Raw genomic sequence first — 22,059 nt, 5'->3', positions numbered from 1 at the left:
CTTCCAAGTGCACTTGCAGTGCACTTGTAGTGCAAAGTGGATTTGCCTTTAGTAAATAACCCCTATAGTTTACACTTGTACCAAATTACCTCACTAAGTGGTCTAGCAACTTGTTAAATGAGAAGTGTAGGATTTTAACAAAACAAACATATACAGTGCCTTGAAAAAGTATTCATACCCCTTGAAATTTTCCACAACCAAAAGCGTAAATGTATTTTATTGGTATTTTATGTGATAGACCAACACAAAGTGACACATAATTGTGAGGTGAAATGAAAATGATAAATGGTTTTCAAATCTTTTCAAATAAATATCTGAAAAGTGTGGCGTGCATTTGTATTTACTCTGATACCCCTAAAGTCTAGTGAAACCAATTGCCTTCAGAAGTCACCTAATTAGTAAATAAAGTCTACCTGTGAGTAAATGAATCCCAGTATAAATAAAGCTGTTCTGTGAAGCCCTCAGAGGTTTGTTAGAGAACCTTAGTGAACTAACAGCATCATGGGGGTCAAGAAACACATCAGACAGGTCAGGGATAAAGTTGTGAAGAAGTTTAAAGCAGGGTTAGATTATAAAGAAAATATCCCAAGCTTTGAACATCTCACAGAGCACTGTTCAATCCATCGTTCGAAAATGGAAAGAGTATGGCACAACTGCAAACCTACCAAGACATGGCCGTCCACCTAAACTGACAGGATAGGCAAGGAGAGAATAATTCAGAGAAGCAGCCAAGAAGCCCATAGTAACTCCGAAGCAGCTGCAGAGATCCACAGTTCAGGTGGGAGAATCTGATCACAGGACAATTATTAGTTGTGCACTCCACAAATCTGGCTTTTATGGAAGAGTGGCAAGAAGAAAGTCATTGTTGAAAGAAAGCCATAAGAAGTCCCTTTTGCAGTTTGTGAGAAGCCATGTGGGGGACAGAGCAAACATGCGGAAGAAGGTGCTCTGGTCAGATGAGACCAACATTTTACTATTTGTCCTAAAAGCAAAATGTGTGGCAGAAAACTAATGCCGCGTACACACGGTCGGACTTTTCATCTACAAAAGTCCAACGGACGCCGACGGACTAAAGCTGGCTGGTAATCCGATCGTGTGTGGGCTTCTCCGGACTTTCAGCAGACTTTTTCAGCCTCAAATCCGACGGACTTTAGATTTGAAACATGCTTCAAATCTTTACGTCGTAACTACGACGGACCCCGAAATCCGCTCGTCTGTGTGCTAGTCCGACGGACAAAAACCCATGCTAGGGCAGCTATTGGCTACTGGCTATGAACTTCCTTATTTTAGTCCGGTGTACGTCATCACGTACGAATCCGTCGGACTTTTGTGTGGTCGTGTGTAGGCAAGTCCGTTCGTTAGAAAGTCTGCTGCAAGTCCGCCGAAAGTCCGCCGGAAGTCTGTCGGACAGGCTGTCGGACTTTTGTAGACGAAAAGTCCGACCGTGTGTACGCGGCATAACACTGCACATCACCCTGAACACACCATTCCCACCATGAAACATGGTGGTGGCAGCATCATGTTGTGGGGATTCAGGGACAGTAAAGCTGGTCAGAGTTGATGGGAAGATAGATTGAGCCAAATACAAGAAAATCTTAGAAGAAAACCTGTTTGAGTCTGCAAAAGACTTGAGACTGGGGTGGAGGTTCACATTCCAGCAGGACAACGACCCTAAACATACAGCCAGAACTACAATGGCATGATTTAGACCAACGCATATTCATGTGTTAGAAAGGCATAGCCAAAGTTCAGATCTAAAACCAATTGAGAATCTGTGGCAAGACTTCAAAATTTCTGTCCACACACGCTCTCCATCCAATCTGACAAAGCTTGAGCTATTTTGCAAAGAAGACTAGGCAAAAATTTCACACTCTAGATGTGCAAAGCTGGTAGAGACATACCCAAAAAAAACTTGCAGCTGTAATTGCAGTGAAAGGTGGTTCCACAAAGTAGGGGCTGAATACAAATGAACGCCACAATTTTAGATATTTATTTGTAAAAAATGTAAAAAATTTGAAAACCATTTATCATTTTCCATTTCACATAAAATCCCTATAAAATACTTTTTACGTTTTTGGCTGTATTATGACAAAATGTGGAAAATTTCAAGCGGTGTGAATACTTTTTCAAGGCACAGCCTTTAGACCGAATATTGAGCGTGCGAACACCCCTGATTGCTCAGTTCTCGGTCTTCAGTGAGCAGGGAGCCAGTGACTGTCAGTCACCAGCTCTGCTCCTCCATTCCAGTGCTCACTGGAAAGCTGGGCTGTGGAGGGGGCAGGAGCTGCTGGCTCAGCCTTTCAGCAGCATGCCAAGAGGCTAAGCCAGCTGCTGGTCCAGGCATTTGGGTAGATGCCGACATGAAAGCTGGGATCTCTCCAGAGCCAGGACCAGCTGACAGCAGACTTTACATGGGTCACAGGAGAGGAGAACTAAGTGCATTTCTGTGACCCACAGGGGAAGTATGGCCAAAAGAGTGGTGCCCCTATGTTTTTACTATTTCATGTAACTGCAATTGAGGATACTATTACAGAAACAAATTATGAGTATAATAACTGGGGTTAAAAAAAAAAACTTTCTGGCAAACACGTAAACATTATTCAGTTATGCTTACATATATGTATAAATTGTAGATATTTTATTGTAACTACTGCATAAAAAGTCTTGAGCCCCCACCATATGTGATATACTGTTGGTGCTGCTGGAGGACTTTCATCTGAACTACAGGTAGGTCCAGTGTAAGCAAGTCAGTGCCTAACAGACAGCTAGGATATTACATGATATGCACAACCTTTGAACAGCAGGTTTTCTAGGCTGTTTGATTCAGTTTTTGTGGCTGCCATTCATATTTTATACAAGGTTTGAATAAAAAGTAATGCCTCCATGCAATTGCTTGTGACTAGCTGTAAATATATTATTTGAATAAATACAGAAACAATTCTCAAAATGTGTCCTTTAATTGTGTATATTATGTTACTACATAGTCACCAGATAACTGTGTACATACAAAATATGAAGCCAATACAGTAGTCCATGTCCTAACAACATTCTCAGCTTCTGAATTGCATGCATTTCAGTTTTCAGCGCTGTGAAGGTTTGGACTGACAATTACTCGATCATACAGCACTGTGCCCAAATGAATTTTGTATAATTTTTTGGTGGTATTTAATCCACACTGGGTTCTCTACATCTTTTGACTATATAATAGAAAACAGAAAACGAAAATGTTTAAAAAAACTATTTCCTTATTTTCTGTTAAAAAACACTGTAAATAAATAATTGTATTCTTTATACATAGGCCAAAAGGTATTTAGCACAGCTCTGCAAGTTTCCCTAATTCCTCTGCCTATGTGGAGGGGGGGGGGTGTGCCTTTCCTCCAATCAGATCACACACAGTGTATGCCCAGACACCCCTCCCACTGCTGAAACAGGAAGAAAAATGTCTAACACAATGTGCACTTTCTAAAGAGTCTAGAAAGCTGAAGACAGCAGATATACAAGTAAAACTTATGTAGGGAGATTTGTTTAATCTCTGTATATCATCTGAAGCTGTTCACAACATGTTACCTGTGAAGATCAACAGATGCTGTCACAGGTTGACCAAACCATTGTTTGCTACACAACTTGAATGTACTCTTCTTTACATTGTTGCATATTTTTTGGCACAGAGACACATAGCGCTCACTTCAAAATAAACATCATGCATACAGAATTGCAACTGAAGCAACACAGTTTGCTGTCAGGAAATGAATCACCAAATGTTGTTTAAATCATACCTATGTGGGTTTAGTACAGGGTTCTGATTTACAGAGAGTAGCAAAAAATATTCACCATAATAATCTACCACCAACAAAGTTGGCAAAGGGGAACCTGCAAAACATTTCCATAACTGTCGCCTATTAGTGCTGCTATCTGTTGATGAAAGATCATAGTGGAGGCATTACGTTTCATTCAACCCTCATAAATTAAACATCTCAGAGAAAAAATACATCAGAAAACTTTTTGGGATGGAATAAGAAAGGTTTGGAATCTCTGTCAAGTTTCTTATTGTTTTGTCTGGTGATTATGGTCGACTGTTGCTATACTGAGTTTTATTCCTTACTTAATCTATTCAAAATTAAATAAAAAGGCTTACCTATAAATACATTTTACCAGAGCTTGATGACCACTAATGAGTGGCTATATCAGAAGTATTGATGGCCCAACAAAAAATTGTGGATGAATTTGAAAATTCTTTACTGACTCTATGCATTTTACACAGAAGGTTCATGCCAAGGACGATGCCATGAGGGTTTTATTAGAGGACAGACATGTGATTGCGATGCGAGCTGTGTAAGCTATGGAAAATGCTGCCCGGACTATGAAGAACATTGCGCGAGTAAGTAATTCATACAAATTTTTTGTTTTAATAGCAGAAAATATTTGTGTACATCCTTATGAAATGAAATGGTATGAAAATACATTATGCCCAAATATTTCAAATATTGTGTGGGATCTTAGGCCAAAGCTTGATAACAGGTAAGTTCACAACAGGCATGAACAACATCCACACAACCTGCTAATTTTAGAGCTTTCTTAAAGGGAAAATCTTGCCATGCTTATCTACCAAATAGAGTTTCAGCCTGGAAACACAAAAGACCACCAGAAAGAGCAGGCCATACATGTATTCCAACAAATAAAACAAGTATGAAAGTTAGGTATATATAAAACCTCATCAACCTCCAGGAGTGGATGTGCTGTCCATGCAAAGGGCACTTCACATAAAGCCAGAATAAAAGGAAGTAGGGTAAACTGGAGTAAGTATCTTGGGATGGTCATCTGCTAAGCACAACATGTGGGCATTGCTGAACCAAATGAGTAGCCTCCTTTGAAAATTGTAGAAACCCAACCTTGATTTGACTCTGCCTCTTTCTAAGAGCTTTGGCAGACAGAACCTCTTTGCCTGTTACCAGTCACAGTCAACCTTCATTGGTCCATCCCTCTTAAATATATATATATATATATATATATATATATATATATATATATATATATATATATATATATATATATGATTTCCAATGTGACTATATGTTGTGCACCAATCTTCTTACTCCACGTGCCTATATATGCAAATTCTTGTTGTGACAATCCCCACCATCCACACAAACTACTTACCTCTAGATTTGACCAACTGAAAAGTAAGGTTTAATAGTGCCTTGCCCTTTAAATGGGACTGATATTCTTGTTTTCCCTAGATGTATCACTCTCTGCACCAACCGTCAGTACCTCCTCCAGCCACATCTACTCAGAGAAAACATAACAGCTCTCACAGTGTAATAAGTCTTACAACATTCCCCCTTTATTGAAACAATATAAAATAGCACTCACAAATATAGTGCATTAAAATCCAGTGCACATAGAATAATAGTGTCTAGATTACATGCATTACAACATCAGCATCAATAGTATGTTAAACAGCTTACTTCTGGTTCTGCCTGTATGTGATGATGCCATGTGGCCCCGTCTTGGCGCGTTTCTTCATTCAACCATGATTTCCTTAAAGGGAATGTGATGTCCATACAAGAGCTTTATCCCGCCTTATGCTTGTGGTTTCCTAGTAACCAGCGCCATTTGCTGACTATAGGCTAAACAGCCACTAGAGGTCCAGCCTTGTGTCAGTTTAAAAGCTGGGAGCGCCATATTGGAGACTTCACAATATAAATAAACCAACTGTTAGAGGTCCAGCTAAGAAACATATCAGGTTTAAAACCCCTCCAAAGTATATATATATATATATATATATACAGTATCTTACAAAAGTGAGTACACCCCTTACCTTTTTTTAAATATTTTATTATATCTTTTCATGTGACAACATTGAAGAAATGGCACTTTGCTACAATGTAAAGTGGTGAGTGTACAGCTTGTATAAAACTGTAAAATTTGCTGCCCCCTCAAAATAACTCAACACAGCCATTAATGTCTAAACTGCTGGCAACAAAAGTGAAAATGTCCAAATTGGGCCCAGTTAGCCATTTTCCCTCCCTGGTGTCAAGTGACTCGTTAGTGTTACAAGATCTCAGGTGTGAATGGGGAGCAGGTGTGTTAAATTTGGTGTTATCACTCTCACTCTCTCATACTTGTCACTGGAAGTTCAACATGGCACCTCATGGCAAAGAACTCTCTGAGGATCTGAATAAAAGAATTGTTGCTCTACATAAAGATAGCCTAGGCTATAAGAAGATTTCCAAGACCCTGAAACTGAGCTGCATCATGGTGGCCAAGACCAGACACCGGTTTAACAGGACAGGTTCCACTCAGAACAGGCCTCGCCATAGTCAACCAAAGAAGTTGAGTGCACGTGCATAGCATCATACCCGGAGGTTGTCTTTGGGAAATAGACGTATGAGTGCTACCAGCATTGCTGCAGACTCAGGGCCAATCCCAGACGGGGTGCACAGGGTGCAGTGCACCCGAGCGCCAGAGAGGTGGGGGCGCTGAAGCATCAGAGTGCTCCTCTCCCTCCTCCTCTCTGTGTCCAGAGGCAGCTCCCTCCGCAGGTCACAGCCGCCGCTGTAGTTTTCGAGGCTCAAGCGGCAGCCCGTCCCCCCTCCCTCCTCCTGAAGCACCAGAGTGCTCCCCTCCCTCCTCCTCCTCCTCTCTGTGTCCAGAGGTGGCTCCCTCTGCAGGTCACAGCCGCCGCTGTAGTTTTCGAGGCTCAAGCGGCAGCCCGCCCCCCCTCCCTCCTCCTGTCAGAGAAGGAGAGCAGCACCGGAGATTGGAGCGGCTGCACACTGTCTTCTCCTCTCCAGCTGCTGCCTGGGTGTTTTTATGTACGCTAATGGAGGGGGGTCTCTACTAATAGAGGGGGTCTGTCCTAAGGGGGTCTGTACTAATGGAGGGGGTTTTTCTTGGGGGTCTGTACTAATGGAGGGGGGGTTCCTGGGGGGGTCTGTACTAATGGAGAGGAGGGGGAGCGGTTTGTCCTGGGGGTCTGTACTAATGGAGAAGGGGTTGTCCTGGGGGTCTGTACTAATGGAGGGGGGTTTGTCCTGGGGGGTCTGTACTAATGGAGGGGGGTTGTCCTGGGGGGTCTGTACTAATGGAGGGGGGTTTGTCCTGGGGGGTCTGTACTAATGGAGGGGGGTCTGTCCTAAGGGGGTCTGTACTAATGGAGGAGGGTTTGTCCTGAGGGGTCTGTACTAATTGAGGTGGGTTTCCTGGGGGGGTCTGTACTTATGGAGGAGGGTTTGTCCTGGGGGGTCTGTACTAATTGAGGGGGGTTTCCTGGGGGGGTCTGTACTAATGGAGGGGGGTTGTCCTGGGGGGTCTGTACTAATGGAGGGTGGGCGGGTTGTCCTGGGGGGGTCTGTACTAATGGAGGGGGGTTTGTCCTGGGTCATTTTTGTCCTGTGTGTTTTTATGTATGCTAATGGAGGGGGGTCTCTACTAATAGAGGGGGGCTGTCCTAAGGGGGCCTGTACTAATGGAGGGGGGTTTCCTGGGGGGTGTACTAATGGAGAGTGGTTTGTCTTGGGGGTCTGTACTAATGGAGGGGGGGTTCCCTGGGGGGGTCTGTACTAATGGAGAGAAGGGGGGCGGTTTGTCCTGGGGGTCTGTACTAATGGAGGAGGGTTGTCCTGGGGGGGTCTGTACTAATGGAGGGGGGTTTGTCCTAAGGGGGTCTGTACTAATGGAGGGGGGGTTTCCTGGGGGGTGTACTAATGGAGGGGGGGGTTTGTCTTGGGGGGTCTGTACTAATGGAGGGGGTTTGTCCTGGGGGGTCCGTAGTAATGGAGAGGGGTTTGTCCTGGGGGGTCTGTTCTAATGGAGGGGGCTTGTCCTGGGGGGTCTGTACTAATTGAGGGGGGTTTCCTGGGGGGGTCTGTACTAATGGAGGGGGGTTGTCCTGGGGGGTCTGTACTAATGGAGGGTGGGCGGGTTGTCCTGGGGGGTCTGTACTAATGGAGGGGGGTTTGTCCTGGGTCGTTTTTGTCCTGTGTGTTTTTATGTATGCTAATGGAGGGGGGGTCTCTACTAATAGAGGGGGGCTGTCCTAAGGGGGCCTGTACTAATGGAGGGGGGTTTCCTGGGGGGTGTACTAATGGAGGGTGGTTTGTCTTGGGGGTCTGTACTAATGGAGGGGGGGTTCCCTGGGGGGGTCTGTACTAATGGAGAGAAGGGGGGCGGTTTGTCCTGGGGGTCTGTACTAATGGAGGAGGGTTGTCCTGGGGGGGTCTGTACTAATGGAGGGGGGTTTGTCCTAAGGGGGTCTGTACTAATGGAGGGGGGTTTCCTGGGGGGTGTACTAATGGAGGGGGGGTTTGTCTTGGGGGGTCTGTACTAATGGAGAGGGTTTTTCCTGGGGGGTCCGTAGTTATGGAGAGGGATTTGTCCTGGGGGGTCTGTTCTAATGGAGGGGGCTTGTCCTGGGGGGTCCGTAGTAATGGAGAGGGGTTTGTCCTGGGGGGGTCTGTACTAATGGGGGGGTTGTCCTGGGAGGGGTCTGTACTAATGGAGGGGTTTTCCTGGGGGGTGTACTAATGGAGGGGGGTTTGTCTTGTGGGGGTCTGTACTAATGGAGGGGGGTTCCTGGGGGGGTCTGTACTAATGGAGAGGAGGGGGGCAGTTTGTCCTGGGGGTCTGTACTAATGGAGGGGGTTTGTCCTGGGGGGGTCTGTACTAATGGAGGGTGGGCAGTTTGTCCTGCGGGGTCTGTAATAATGGAGGGGGGTTTGTCCTGGGAGGTCTGTAATAATGGAGGGGGGTTTGTCCTGGAGGGCATGTACTAATGGAAAGGGGGAGCGGTTTGTCCTGGGGTCTGTACTATTGTAGGGGGTTTGTCCTGGGGGGGTCTGTACTAGTGGAGAGGGGGGCGGTTTGTCCTGGGGGGTCTGTACTAATGGAGGGGGGTGTGTCCTGGGGGGTCTGTATTAATGGAGGGTGGGCGGTTTGTCCTGGGGGTCTGTACTAATGGAGGGGGGTTGTCCTGGGGGGTCTGTACTAATGGAGGGTGGGCGGGTTGTCCTGGGGGGTCTGTACTAATGGAGGGGGGTTTGTCCTGGGTCGTTTTTGTCCTGTGTGTTTTTATGTATGCTAATGGAGGGGGTCTCTACTAATAGAGGGGGGGCTGTCCTAAGGGGGCCTGTACTAATGGAGGGGGGTTTCCTGGGGGTGTACTAATGGAGGGTGGTTTGTCTTGGGGGTCTGTACTAATGGAGGGGGGTTCCCTGGGGGGTCTGTACTAATGGAGAGAAGGGGGGCGATTTGTCCTGGGGGTCTGTACTAATGGAGGAGGGTTGTCCTGGGGGGGTCTGTACTAATGGAGGGGGGTTTGTCCTAAGGGGTCTGTACTAATGGAGGGGGGGTTTCCTGGGGGTGTACTAATGGAGGGGGGGTTTGTCTTGGGGGGTCTGTACTAATGGAGGGGGTTTGTCCTGGGGGGTCCATAGTAATGGAGAGGGGTTTGTCCTGGGGGGTCTGTTCTAATGGAGGGGGCTTGTCCTGGGGGGTCTGTACTAATTGAGGGGGGTTTCCTGGGGGGGGTCTGTACTAATGTAGGGGGGTTGTCCTGGGGGGTCTGTACTAATGGAGGGTGGGCGGGTTGTCCTGGGGGGTCTGTACTAATGGAGGGGGGTTTGTCCTGGGTCGTTTTTGTCCTGTGTGTTTTTATGTATGCTAATGGAGGGGGGGTCTCTACTAATAGAGGGGAGGCTGTCCTAAGGGGGCCTGTACTAATGGAGGGGGGTTTCCTGGGGGGTGTACTAATGGAGGGTGGTTTGTCTTGGGGGTCTGTACTAATGGAGGGGGGGTTCCCTGGGGGGGTATGTACTAATGGAGAGAAGGGGGGCGGTTTGTCCTGGGGGTCTGTACTAATGGAGGAGGGTTGTCCTGGGGGGGTCTGTACTAATGGAGGGGGGTTTGTCCTAAGGGGGTCTGTACTAATGGAGGGGGGGTTTCCTGGGGGGTGTACTAATGGAGGGGTGGTTTGTCTTGGGGGGTCTGTACTAATGGAGGGGGTTTGTCCTGGGGGGTCCGTAGTTATGGAGAGGGATTTGTCCTGGGGGGTCTGTTCTAATGGAGGGGGCTTGTCCTGGGGGGTCCGTAGTAATGGAGAGGGGTTTGTCCTGGGGGGTCCGTAGTAATGGAGAGGGGTTTGTCCTGGGGGGGTCTGTACTAATGGAGGGGGGTTGTCCTGGGAGGGGTCTGTACTAATGGAGGGGTTTTCCTGGGGGGTGTACTAATGGAGGGGGGTTTGTCTTGTGGGGGTCTGTACTAATGGAGGGGGGTTCCTGGGGGGGTCTGTACTAATGGAGAGGAGGGGGGGCAGTTTGTCCTGGGGGTCTGTACTAATGGAGGGGGTTTGTCCTGGGGGGGTCTGTACTAATGGAGGGTGGGCAGTTTGTCCTGAGGGGTCTGTAATAATGGAGGGGGGTTTGTCCTGGGAGGTCTGTAATAATGGAGGGGGGTTTGTCCTGGAGGGCATGTACTAATGGAAAGGGGGAGCGGTTTGTCCTGGGGGTCTGTACTATTGTAGGGGGTTTGTCCTGGGGGGTCTGTACTAATGGAGAGGGGGGCGGTTTGTCCTGGGGGGTCTGTACTAATGGAGGGGGGTGTGTCCTGGGGGGTCTGTACTAATGGAGGGTGGGCGGTTTGTCCTGGGGGTCTGTACTAATGGAGGGTGGTTTGTCCTCGGGGTCTGTACTAATGGAGGGGGGTTTGTCTTGTGGGGGTCTGTACTAATGGAGGGGGGGTTCCTGGGGGGTCTGTACTAATAGAGAGGAGGGGGGGCAGTTTGTCTTGGGGGTCTGTACTAATGGAGGGGGTTTGTCCTGGGGGGTCTGTACTAATGGAGGGGGTTTGTCCTGGGGGGTCTGTACTAATGGATAGGGGTTTGTCTTGGAGGGTCTGTACTAATGAAGGGGGTTTTGTCCTGGCGGTCTGTACTAATGGAGGGGGTTTGTCCTTGTGGGGGTCTGTACTAATGGAGGGGGGGTGGTTTGTCCTGGGGGGTCTACACCCAGGAAAGTACACCCAGGACTCCAGAGGGAGAGGGCAGTGCTGAGAGAACACCATCAGAGAGAGAACCCTGCTGCCCTGTGCCACCAGAGGGAAAGCCACACAGCCTAGCGTCATCCCTGGTGGAGAAAGGAATGGAGTCATTGCAGGAATACAGATCTGGGTGCTACCCAGCGGAGTCGCCACAGGTAATTCAGTGTGAGCTGACTCTTGATCAGAGGTACCATTGCTGTATCGCTGAGTCAGGTGAGAGGGCCGATCGGCCATTATCTACTAATGTCCATAGGAACTGCAGTCTCTGACCATCTCCTGTATTATATCTGCAGTCCCTGACCATCTCCTGTATTATATCTGCAGTCTCTGACCATCTCCTATACTATGTCTGCAGTCTCTGACCATCTCCTGTACCATGTCTGCAGTCTCTGACCATCTCCTGTATTATGTCTGCAGTCTCTGACCATCTCCTGTATTATGTCTGCAGTCTCTGACCATCTCCTGTACGATGATTGCAGTCTCTGACCGTCTCTTGTATCATGTCTGCAGTTTCTGCCCATCTCCTGTATTATGTCTGCAGTCTCTGACCATCTCCTGTATCATGTCTACAGTCTCTGACCGTCTCTTGTATCATGTCTACAGTTTCTGACCTTCTCCTATATTATGTCTGCAGTCTCTGACCATCTCCTGTATTATGTCTGCAGTCTCTGACCATCTCCTGTATAATGTCTGCAGTCTCTGACCATCTCCTGCACTATGATTGCAGTTTCTGACCGTCTCTTGTATCATGTCTGCATTCTCTGACCATCTCCTGTATTATGTCTGCAGTCTCTGACCATCTCCTGTATCATGTCTACAGTCTCTGACTGTCTCTTGTATCATGTCTACAGTCTCCGACCTTCTCCTATATTATGTCTGCAGTCTCTGACCATCTCCTGTACCATGTCTGCAGTCTCTGACCATCTCCTGTACTATGATTGCAGTCTCTGACTGTCTCTTGTATCATGTCTGCATTCTCTGACCATCTCCTGTATCATGTCTACAATCTCTGACTGTCTCTTGTATCATGTCTACAGTCTCTGACCTTCTCCTATATTATGTCTGCAGTCTCTGACCCACTCTTGTATCATGTCTGCAGTCTCTGACCATCTCCTGTATTATGTCTGCAGTCTCTGACCATCTCCTGTATCATGTCTACAGTCTCTGACTGTCTCTTGTATCGTGTCTACAGTCTCTGACCTTCTTCTATATTATGACTGCAGTCTCTGACCATCTCTTGTTAATGTCTGCATTCTCTGACCATCTCCTGTATTATGTCTGCAGTTTCTGACCATCTCCTGTATCATGTCTACAGTCTCTGACCATCTCCTGTATTATGTCTGCAGTCTCTGACCATCTCCTGTATCATGTCTATAGTCTCTGACCGTCTCTTGTATCATGTCTACAGTCTCTGACCTTCTCCTATATTATGTCTGCAGTCTCTGACCATCTCCTGTATTATGTCTGCAGTCTCTGACCATCTCCTGTATCATGTCTACAGTCTCTGACTGTCTCTTGTATCATGTCTACAGTCTCTGACCTTCTCCTATATTATGTCTGCAGTCTCTGACCATCTCCTGTACCATGTCTGCAGTCTCTGACCATCTCCTGTACTAGGATTGCAGTCTCTGACCGTCTCTAGTATCATGTCTGCATTCTCTGACCATCTCCTGTATTATGTCTGCAGTCTCCGACCATCTCCTGTATCATGTCTACAGTCTCTGACTGTCTCTTGTATCATGTCTACAGTCTCTGACCTTCTCCTATATTATGTCTGCAGTCTCTCACCATCTCTTGTATCATGTCTGCAGTCTCTCACCGTCTCCTGTATTATGTCTGCAGTCCCTGACCATCTCTTGTATCATGTCTACAGTCTCTGACCTTCTCCTATATTATGTCTGCAGTCTCTGACCGTCTCTTGTATCATGTCTGCAGTCTCTGACCATCTCCTTTATTATGTCTGCAGTCTCTGACCATCTCCTGTATCATGTCTACAGTCTCTGACTGTCTCTTGTATCATGTCTACAGTCTCTGACCTTCTCCTATATCATGTCTGCAGTCTCTGACCGTCTCTTGTATCATGTCTGCAGTCTCTGACCATCCCCTGTATTATGTCTGCAGTCTCTGACCATCTTTTGTATCATGTCTGCAGTCTTTGACCGTATTATGTCTAGGGGCTCTTTCTAACAGACAGCCCTCTGTGTGTGCATCAGAGAGACTCCCCTCCAGGTTGAATTAGTGTACTCTCTTTCTGTATTTTCTTTATTGTTAAGAGATCATGGGAGAATCCAAAGGTAATGAAGACTTCTAAGGGGAGCATCTCTGTGTTTGAGTCGTTGCCATAGAAACATTTGTAAAGGGGAGGAGTTGGTAAGATGACCACGCCCATGTGGGGACACCAGAAATATTTCTGCACCCAGGTGTCTGTGACCCTAGGATCGGCCCTGGCTGCAGAGGTTGAAGGGGTGGGGGGGTCAGCCTGTCAGTGCACAGATCAACTTGGTCTCTATGGCTGTCATGCCAGAAGGAAGCCTCTTCTAAAGATAATGCACAAGAAAGCCCACAAACAGTTTGCTGAAGACAAACAGACTTAGGACATGGATTACTGGAACCATGTCCTGTGGTCTGATGAGACCAAGATAAACTTATTTGGTTCTGATTCAAGCGTGTGTGGCGGCAACCAGGTGAGGAGTACAAAGACAAGTGTGTCTTACCTACAGTCAAACATGGTGGTGGGAGTGTCATGGGCTAGGGCTGCATGAGTGTTGTCGCTAGGGATGAGCCGAACACCCCCCCCCGGTTCGGTTCGCACCAGAACCTGCGAACGGACCGAAAATTTGCACGAACGTTAGAACCCCATTGACGTCTATGGGACTCGAACGGTCGAAATCAAAAGTGCTAATTTTAAAGCCTAATTTGCATGGTATTGGCCTAAAAAGGGTTTGGGGACCCGGGTCCTGCCCCAGGGGACAAGTATCAATGCAAAAAAAACTTTTAAAAACGGCCGTTTTTTCGGGAGCAGTGATTTTAATGATGCTTAAAGTTAAAAAAAAGTGAAATATTCCTTTAAATATCGTACCTGGGGGGTGTCTATAGTATGCCTGTAAAGTGGCGCGTGTTTCCCGTGCTTAGAACAGTCCCTGCACAAAATGTCATTTTTAAAGGAAAAAAAGTTATTTAAAACTGCTTGCGGCTTTAATGTAATGTCGGGTCCTGGCAATATGGATGAAAATCAGTGAGACAAACAGCATGGGTACCCCCCAGTCCATTACCAGGCCCTTTGGGTCTTGTATGGATATTAAGGGGAACCCCGCACCTAAATTAAAAAAAGGAAAGGCGTGGGGCCACCAGGCCCTATATACTCTGAACAGCAGTATACAGGCGGTGCAAACAAGACAGGAACTGTAGGTTTGTTGTTAAGTAGAATCTGTTTGTAATTTTGAACTGGTACATTTTTAACGTGTTTAGCTCCAGCCAAAAATCTATTTTAAGCTTTTTGGAAAACATAGGGAAGGGTTATCACCCCTGTGACATTTGTTTTGCTGTCTGTGTTCCTCTTCAGAAGATTTCACCTCATTTTTTCTCCCAATGACAAATGTTTTTTGAAAATGTGGGTTTTTTTGTGAAATAAGAATTGGTGATAAAGCATCAGTGGAAAGGAGAAACGTTTTTCCCATATTAACTCTTACAGGAGAGAATTTACCTTCCTAGGGGTAGATTTCATCTCACTTCCTGTTGTCTCCTTCCGTTTGCAAGTAGGAGTCATTTGTAAGTTGGATGTTTATAAGTAGGGACCTGCCCTATATACTCAGCAGAAATTTGGGCCTTAGGTGTTGTTGTGGCCACAACACTGTAAGCCCACACAGGGCCCTGCGGTGAAATATTAGATCAAGAACTGTAATTACATGCCCCTGTTGAACAGGGGCAGAAAAATTGGGCCTTTGGTGGTGGTGGTGGTGGTGCTGGTGCCACAACACTGTAAGTCCTCAAAGATATTCTTGGTGGGCGCAGAAACGGGCCCTGCTGTGAAATATTAGATCAAGAATTCCAATTACATGTCCCTGTTGAACAGGGGCTGAAAAATTGGGCCTTAGGCACTGGTGCCACAACACTGCAACCCCTCACAGATACTCTAGTTGAAATGCAGAAACGAGCCCTGCTGCAAAGTATTGCATCAAAAATTGTAATTACATTCCCCTGGTAAACAGGGGCTGAAAAATTGGGCCTTAGACACTGGTGCTGGTGCCACAACACTGCAACCCCTCACAGATACTCTAGTTGGAAAGCAGAAACGAGCCCTGCTGCAAAGTATTGCATCAAAAATTGTAATTACACGCCCCTGTTAAACAGGGGCTGAAAAATTGGGCCTTAGGCACTGGTGGTGGCGCCCAGAACCAAAAATGTTCTTACAAGCTATCAGCGTGATCATTGAGGAGGAAGAGGATAATTACTCAGGATAGTCACTCAGCATCAGCATAGGCAGTCTTTGAAGGGATCTGAGTTTTCAAAAAAAATTATTCAGTTACATCAGCATCAGGTGCTTGGTAGCTGGTGGTGATCCAAGACTGATTTATTTTTATGAAGGTCAGTCGATCGACATAGTCGGTGGACAGACGCACCCTGAGATTGGTTGCAAAGCCTCCAGCAGCACTGAATGTGCGTTCCGAAAGAACGCTGGATGCAGGACAGGCCAGTAGCTCAATTGCATACTGTGCAAGCTCTGGCCAGTGATCCATCCTCAAGACCCAGTAACCCAGAGGATTTTCGGTGGGAAAGGTGTCCAAGTCAGATCTTGCCCCTAGGTATTCCTGCACCATGTAAAACAGACGCTGGCAATGGTTGCTGGAACCGATCATATCTTGGGGCTGCGGACCAAAAAATTGTCTGAACGCATCGGTCAGACGGCCACCTTCTCCACCGCTCCTTCTTTGACTGACCGAAGCCTCAGCAACACGTTGTCCAGAAACAGGAGTTTGTAACCTCCCAGTCTCTGGGAACGCGTTGCACAGACCTTTCTGCAAGGCCTCCCAAAGATGTTTTATCCTCTGCTCCCTCTGCGATGGCAAGATAAGGTCTGCAACCTTACCCTTGTAACGTGGATCAAGGAGGGTTGCCAGCCAGTATTGGTCCTTCTCCTTGATACCACGAATGCGAGGATCCTTACGCAGGCTTTGCAGGGTCAGGGAGGCCATGCAGCGTAGGTTTGCTGAGGCATTCGGTCCGGAGTCCTCTGGGTCACTAAGGACGACATGGTCCGCAGCCACCTCCTCCCAGCCATGTACAAGTCCATGTGTTTCTTGGGACTGATCCCTTAAAGACTGCTGCTGATGCTGAGTGCCAGGCTCCACCTCCATACTGACACAATCCTCCTCCTCCTTGTCCTCGTCCTCTTCCTGTGTAATCGGCAGGCACACAGGAACACTGTCTGGATAAAGGGGGCCTTGAGAGCTAAGGAAGTCCTCCTCTTCCTGTCTCTGTTCTGCCTCAAGTGCCCTGTCTATTATTCCACACAGCATGTGCTCCAACAGGTGGACAAGGGGGATAGTGTCACTGATGCATGCACTGTCACTGCTCACCATCCTCGTGGCCTTCTCAAATGGTGACAGGACAGTGCATGCATCCCTGATCATGGCCCACTGGCATGGGGAAAAAAAAACAAGCTCCCCTGTCCCTGTCCTGGTGTCATAGTCGCACAGGTACTCATTGATGGCCCTCTGCTGCATGTGCAGCCGCTGCAGCATGGCCAACCTTGAGTTCCACCTGGTGGGTATGTCACAGATTAGGTGGTTCTTGGGCAGGTTAAACTCCTTTTGGAGGTCTGCCAGCCTAGCACTGGCATTATATGACCGGTGGAAATGCACACAGACTTTCCTGGCCTGCCTCAGGACATCCTGTAAGCCTGGGTACCTGCCCAAGAACCGCTGCACCACCAAGTTAAGGACGTGAGCCAAACAGGGCACATGGGTCATTTGTCGATGTCGGAGGGCAGAGAGGAGGTTGGTGCCATTGTCGCAAACCACCATTCCTGCCTTAAGTTGGCGTGGCGTCAACCACCTCTGAACCTGCCCCTGCAGAGCTGACAGAACCTCTGCCCCAGTGTGGCTCTTGTCCCCCAAGCACACCAGCTCAAGCACCGCATGGCATCTTTTGGCCTGCATACTTGCGTAGCCCCTTGAACGGCTACGGAGCACCGCTGGTTCCGAGGACAAAGCACAGGAAGAGGCCATGGAGTAAGAAGAAGAGGAGGGGGTGGAGGAGAGAGGTGTGTCACAATCATTAGTAGTGGCATTTTGGAGGCGTGGTGGCAGAACAACCTCCAACACTACTGCACCTTGTCCTGCATCCTACCCAGCTGCCAGCAGAGTCACCCAATGTGCGGTGAAACTTAGGTAATGTCCCTGTCCATGCCTGCTTGACCATGAGTCAGCGGTAATATGCACCTTACCACTGACCGCCCTGTCCAGCGAGGCCAAGACATTGCCTTCCACATAGAGAGCCGGAATCGGGGACAGAGTCTACCAACTGAAAAGGCAGCAGTTGAAGTGCTAGCAATTTTGCCAAGCTAGCATTCAACCGCTGGGCATGTGGATGGCTGGGAGCGAACTTCATTCGGCGGTGCAGCAGCTGGGCAGGGAAATTTGCCTGGTACAATCTGACGTCGGTGTACCGAAAGCAAATTGCCCACAAGTACTTGGCTATGACACACCTAATTCTACACCTTCATTCCTCTCAGTGCAGGTCTCAGAGAGGACTGAAGGTATAGTGGGGTTGGAGATCTCAGCTGATGAGGAGCAAGGAGAGGTCCTCTTTGTTCCTTGGTGTGGGTCTTTTAAATATGCTTGCCAACGAACTGCATGGCAGGTCAACATATGTCTGGTCAAGCATGTGGTGTCCAAGCGGGAGATGTTTTGGCCACGCGAGATACACTTGAGACATATGTTGCAAATAGCAGCGGTGCGATCTGATGCACTCATCTCAAAAAAGGCCCACACCAAAGAACTTTTTAAAATAACGCTCAGAGACTGCAGCGCCCTGCACATGCGGTGTGATGCAGTCAGTGTGCTGCCCTTAGGCTGGCCCCTGGAGGGCATCCTGCCTCGTTGGTGATGTGCCGCCTCCTCCTCCTCCTCCTCTCTCCTATCAGGCACCCACGTTGAGTCAGTGACCTCATCAACCCCTCCCTCCTCATCACTGGAGCAAACCTGGCAGTATGCTGCAGCAGGGGGAGCATGACTGCCAGATTGCTGTCCTTCTTGGGCACCCCCTCTGTCCGTGCTCACGTTACTGCCTTCATCTAGCTCAGTATCATCATTAGAGCCTTCCAAACGCTGGGCATCCTCCTGGAGCATGTACCCAACACTGTGGTCAAACAATTCGAGGGACTCCTCAGGAGGACATGGTGGGGCTAGGGAAGAAGTCACTGATGACATTGAGCCGAGGGAAGAGGCCGCTGCTTTGCCAGACAAAGTACCCTGAGCATGAGTGAGAGAGGATGAGGAGGATGAGGACGGCTTGGTCATCCAGTCGACCAAGTCTTCCACATGTTGCAGCTCAACATGGCCAGCTGCCGAAAAAAAGGCCAAGCGTGTCCCACGGCCACGTGCTGATGAGGATGCACCGTCTCCACGACCAGCACTGTTGCCTCTAGACATAGAGCCTGCTTGCCCTCTTTTATTGGCTTGTGACTGTCTGCCTCTCCTTGTTGGCCTTCCAGACATACTAATGGCCTGTAGCTGCACTAAGCTGGGATATATATATGTATATATATATATATATATATATATATATATATATATATATATATATATATACACTGATACTGCAGCTAGCAAAATGAACTGCCTGCCTGCAGTATGAGAACACCACCAACCTTCTACAGGTAGCTTTAGCTGAACACTGTGCAGAGCTCGCAAAAAAATAACTTCTAGCTTATTTAGCTGCCTGCGGTAGTGATAGGATCAGGAAAACACCACCAACCTTCTACAGGTAGCTTTAGGTGAACGCTGTGCAGAGCTCGCCAAAAAATAACTTCTAGCTTATTTAGCTGCCTGCGGTAGTGATAGGATCAGGAAAACACCACCAACCTTCTAAGGGTAGCTTTAGCTGAACACTGTGCAGAGCTCGCAAAAAAATAACTTCTAGCTTATTTAGCTGCCTGCGGTAGTGATAGGATCAGGAAAACACCACCAACCTTCTACAGGTAGCTTTAGGTGAACGCTGTGCAGAGCTCGCCAAAAAATAACTTCTAGCTTATTTAGCTGCCTGCGGTAGTGATAGGATCAGGAAAACACCACCAACCTTCTAAGGGTAGCTTTAGCTGAACACTGTGCAGAGCTCGCAAAAAACTAACTTGTATATTATTTAGCTGCCTGCGGTAGTGATAGGATCAGGAAAACACCACCAACCTTCTACAGGTAGCATTGGGTGAACACTGTGCAGAGCTCGCACTACACTAACTTGTAGCTTATTTAGCTGCCTGCGGTAGTGATAGTATCAGGAAAACACCACCAACCTTCTATAGGTAGCTTTAGCTGAACACTGTGCAGAGCTCGCAAAAAATAACTTGTAGGTTTAGCTGAACACTGTGAGGAGGACGCACTACACTAACTCGTAGCTTTAGCTGAACACCGTGCAGAGGTCTCACTACACTAACTTGTAGCTTTAGCTGAACACTGTGCAGAGGTCGCACTACACTAATTGTAGTTTTAGCTGAACACTGTGAGCAGGACGCACTACACTAACTTGTAGTTTAGCTGAATACTGTGCAGAGGTCTCACTACACTAACTTGTAGCTTTAGCTGAACACTGTGCAGAGGTCGCACTACACTAACTTGTAGTTTTAGCTGAACACTGTGAGCAGGACGCACTACACTAACTTGTAGCTTTAGCTGAACACTGTGCAGAGGTCTCACTACGCTAACTTGTAGTTTTAGCTGAACACTGTGAGCAGGACGCACTACACTAACTTGTAGCTTTAGCTGAACACTGTGCAGAGGTCTCACTACCCTAACTTGTAGTTTTAGCTGAACACTGTGAGGAGGACGCACTACACTAACTTGTAGCTTTAGCTGAACACTGTGCAGAGGTCTCACTACACTAACTTGTAGTTTTAGCTGAACATTGTGAGGAGGACGCACTACACTAACTTGTAGCTTTAGCTGAACACTGTGCAGAGGTCGCACTACACTAACTTGTAGTTTTAGATGAATACTGTGAGGAGGACACACTACCCAAACTTGTATCTTTAGCTGAACACTGTGCAGAGGTCACACTAAACTAACTTGTAGCTAGGGATGAGCTTCATGTTCGAGTCGAACCCATGTTCGACTCGAACATCGGCTGTTCGATCGTTCGTAGAATTGTGAACGATATGGGCCGTTCGCGCCAAATTCGTGTGGCGCGTCACGGCCCATAATTCACTGCGGCATCGCAGTGCATTGCTTGCTGATGATTGGCCAAGCATGCACTATGCATGCACTATGGCCAATCACAGCGCCGCCTTAACAGAGAGCCGTAATTGGCCAAAGCCAAGGAGGCTTTGGCCAATTATGACTCAGGGGATTTAGTACACGCCCCACACTATATAAGGCCGCATGCACGGCGGCCCTGTGCAGTGTGTTCCGGTGTGCTGAGAAATAGAGAGAGAGAGAGACAGTGTCATTTCATTTGAGTTAGCTAGATTAGGCAGGACAGTCAGTCAGTTAGCTGCACTTAAAGTGTATTGTCTATATATATGCATCCCAGGTGTTGCATATATATATATATACACTGTATTCAGTTTAGCTAGATCCGTTCCTGTTATCTTCTAGACTATTTACATTTAGTGCAGTGCGTCCTGCTCACAGTGTTCAGCTAGATCCGTTCCTGTTATCTTCTTACTGACAGGCAGGCTTGTCTTGTTACAGTATTTTGAAGAAAATTACTGGTGTTCTTTTGATCCTATTAGTACCACAGTCAGGCAGCTAGACTATTTACATTTAGTGCAGTGCGTCCTGCTCACAGTGTTCAGCTAGATCCGTTCCTGTTATCTTCTTACTGACAGGCAGGCTTGTCTTGTTACAGTATTTTGAAGAAAATTACTGGTGTTCTTTTGATCCTATTAGTACCACAGTCAGGCAGCTAGACTATTTACATTTAGTGCAGTGCGTCCTGCTCACAGTGTTCAGCTAGATCCATTCCTGTTCTCTTCTTACTGACAGGCAGGCTTGTCTTGTTACAGTATATAAAGCTACCTGAAGAAAATTACTGGTGTTCTTTTGATCCTATTAGTACCACAGTCAGGCAGCTAGACTATTTACATTTAGTGCAGAGCGTCCTGCTCACAGTGTTCTGCTAAACCTACAAGTTAGTGGGGTGCGTCCTGCTCACAGTGTTCAGCTAGATCCGTTTCTGTTATCTTCTTACTGACAGGCAGGCTTGTCTTGTTACAGTAAATACAGCTACCTGAAGAAAATTGCTTGTGTTCTTTTGATCCTATTAGTACCACAGTCAGGCAGCTAGACTATTTACAGTTAGTGCAGTGCGTCCTGCTCACAGTGTTCTGCTAAACCTACAAGTTAGTGGGGTGCGTCCTGCTCACAGTGTTCAGCTAAACCTACAAGTTAGTGGGGTGCGTCCACCTCACAGTGTTCAGCTAAACCTACAAGCTAGTGGGGTGCGTCCTGCTCACAGTGTTCAGCTAGATCCATTTCTGTTATCTTCTTACTGACAGGCAGGCTTGTCTTGTTACAGTAAATACAGCTACCTGAAGAAAATTGCTTGTGTTCTTTTGATCCTATTAGTACCACAGTCAGGCAGCTAGACTATTTACAGTTAGTGCAGTGCGTCCTGCTCACAGTGTTCTGCTAAACCTACAAGTTAGTGGGGTGCGTCCTGCTCACAGTGTTCAGCTAAACCTACAAGTTAGTGGGGTGCGTCCACCTCACAGTGTTCAGCTAAACCTACAAGCTAGTGGGGTGCGTCCTGCTCACAGTGTTCAGCTAGATCCGTTTCTGTTATCTTCTTACTGACAGGCAGGCTTGTCTT

General features: G+C 47.4%; 1 protein-coding gene across 1 annotated transcript in view; it reads left to right on the top strand.

Annotated features, from left to right (window-relative positions):
* The window catches only part of PRG4 (proteoglycan 4), a 276,400-nt gene that overhangs the window by 47,640 nt on the left and 206,701 nt on the right, over window positions 1–22,059 (top strand). Inside the window, exon 4 of the mRNA XM_073591959.1 lies at window positions 4,262–4,378. Coding sequence (XP_073448060.1) covers window positions 4,262–4,378 — 117 coding nt within the window. The remainder of the gene's footprint in view (window positions 1–4,261; window positions 4,379–22,059) is intronic.

This window comes from Aquarana catesbeiana, linkage group LG07 (genome assembly GCF_042186555.1).
Source record: "Aquarana catesbeiana isolate 2022-GZ linkage group LG07, ASM4218655v1, whole genome shotgun sequence".
In the NCBI taxonomy this organism is placed as follows: Eukaryota; Metazoa; Chordata; class Amphibia; order Anura; family Ranidae; genus Aquarana; species Aquarana catesbeiana.
Note: the sequence above shows the minus strand (reverse complement) of the source record. Positions and strands in the feature narration are given on the sequence as shown.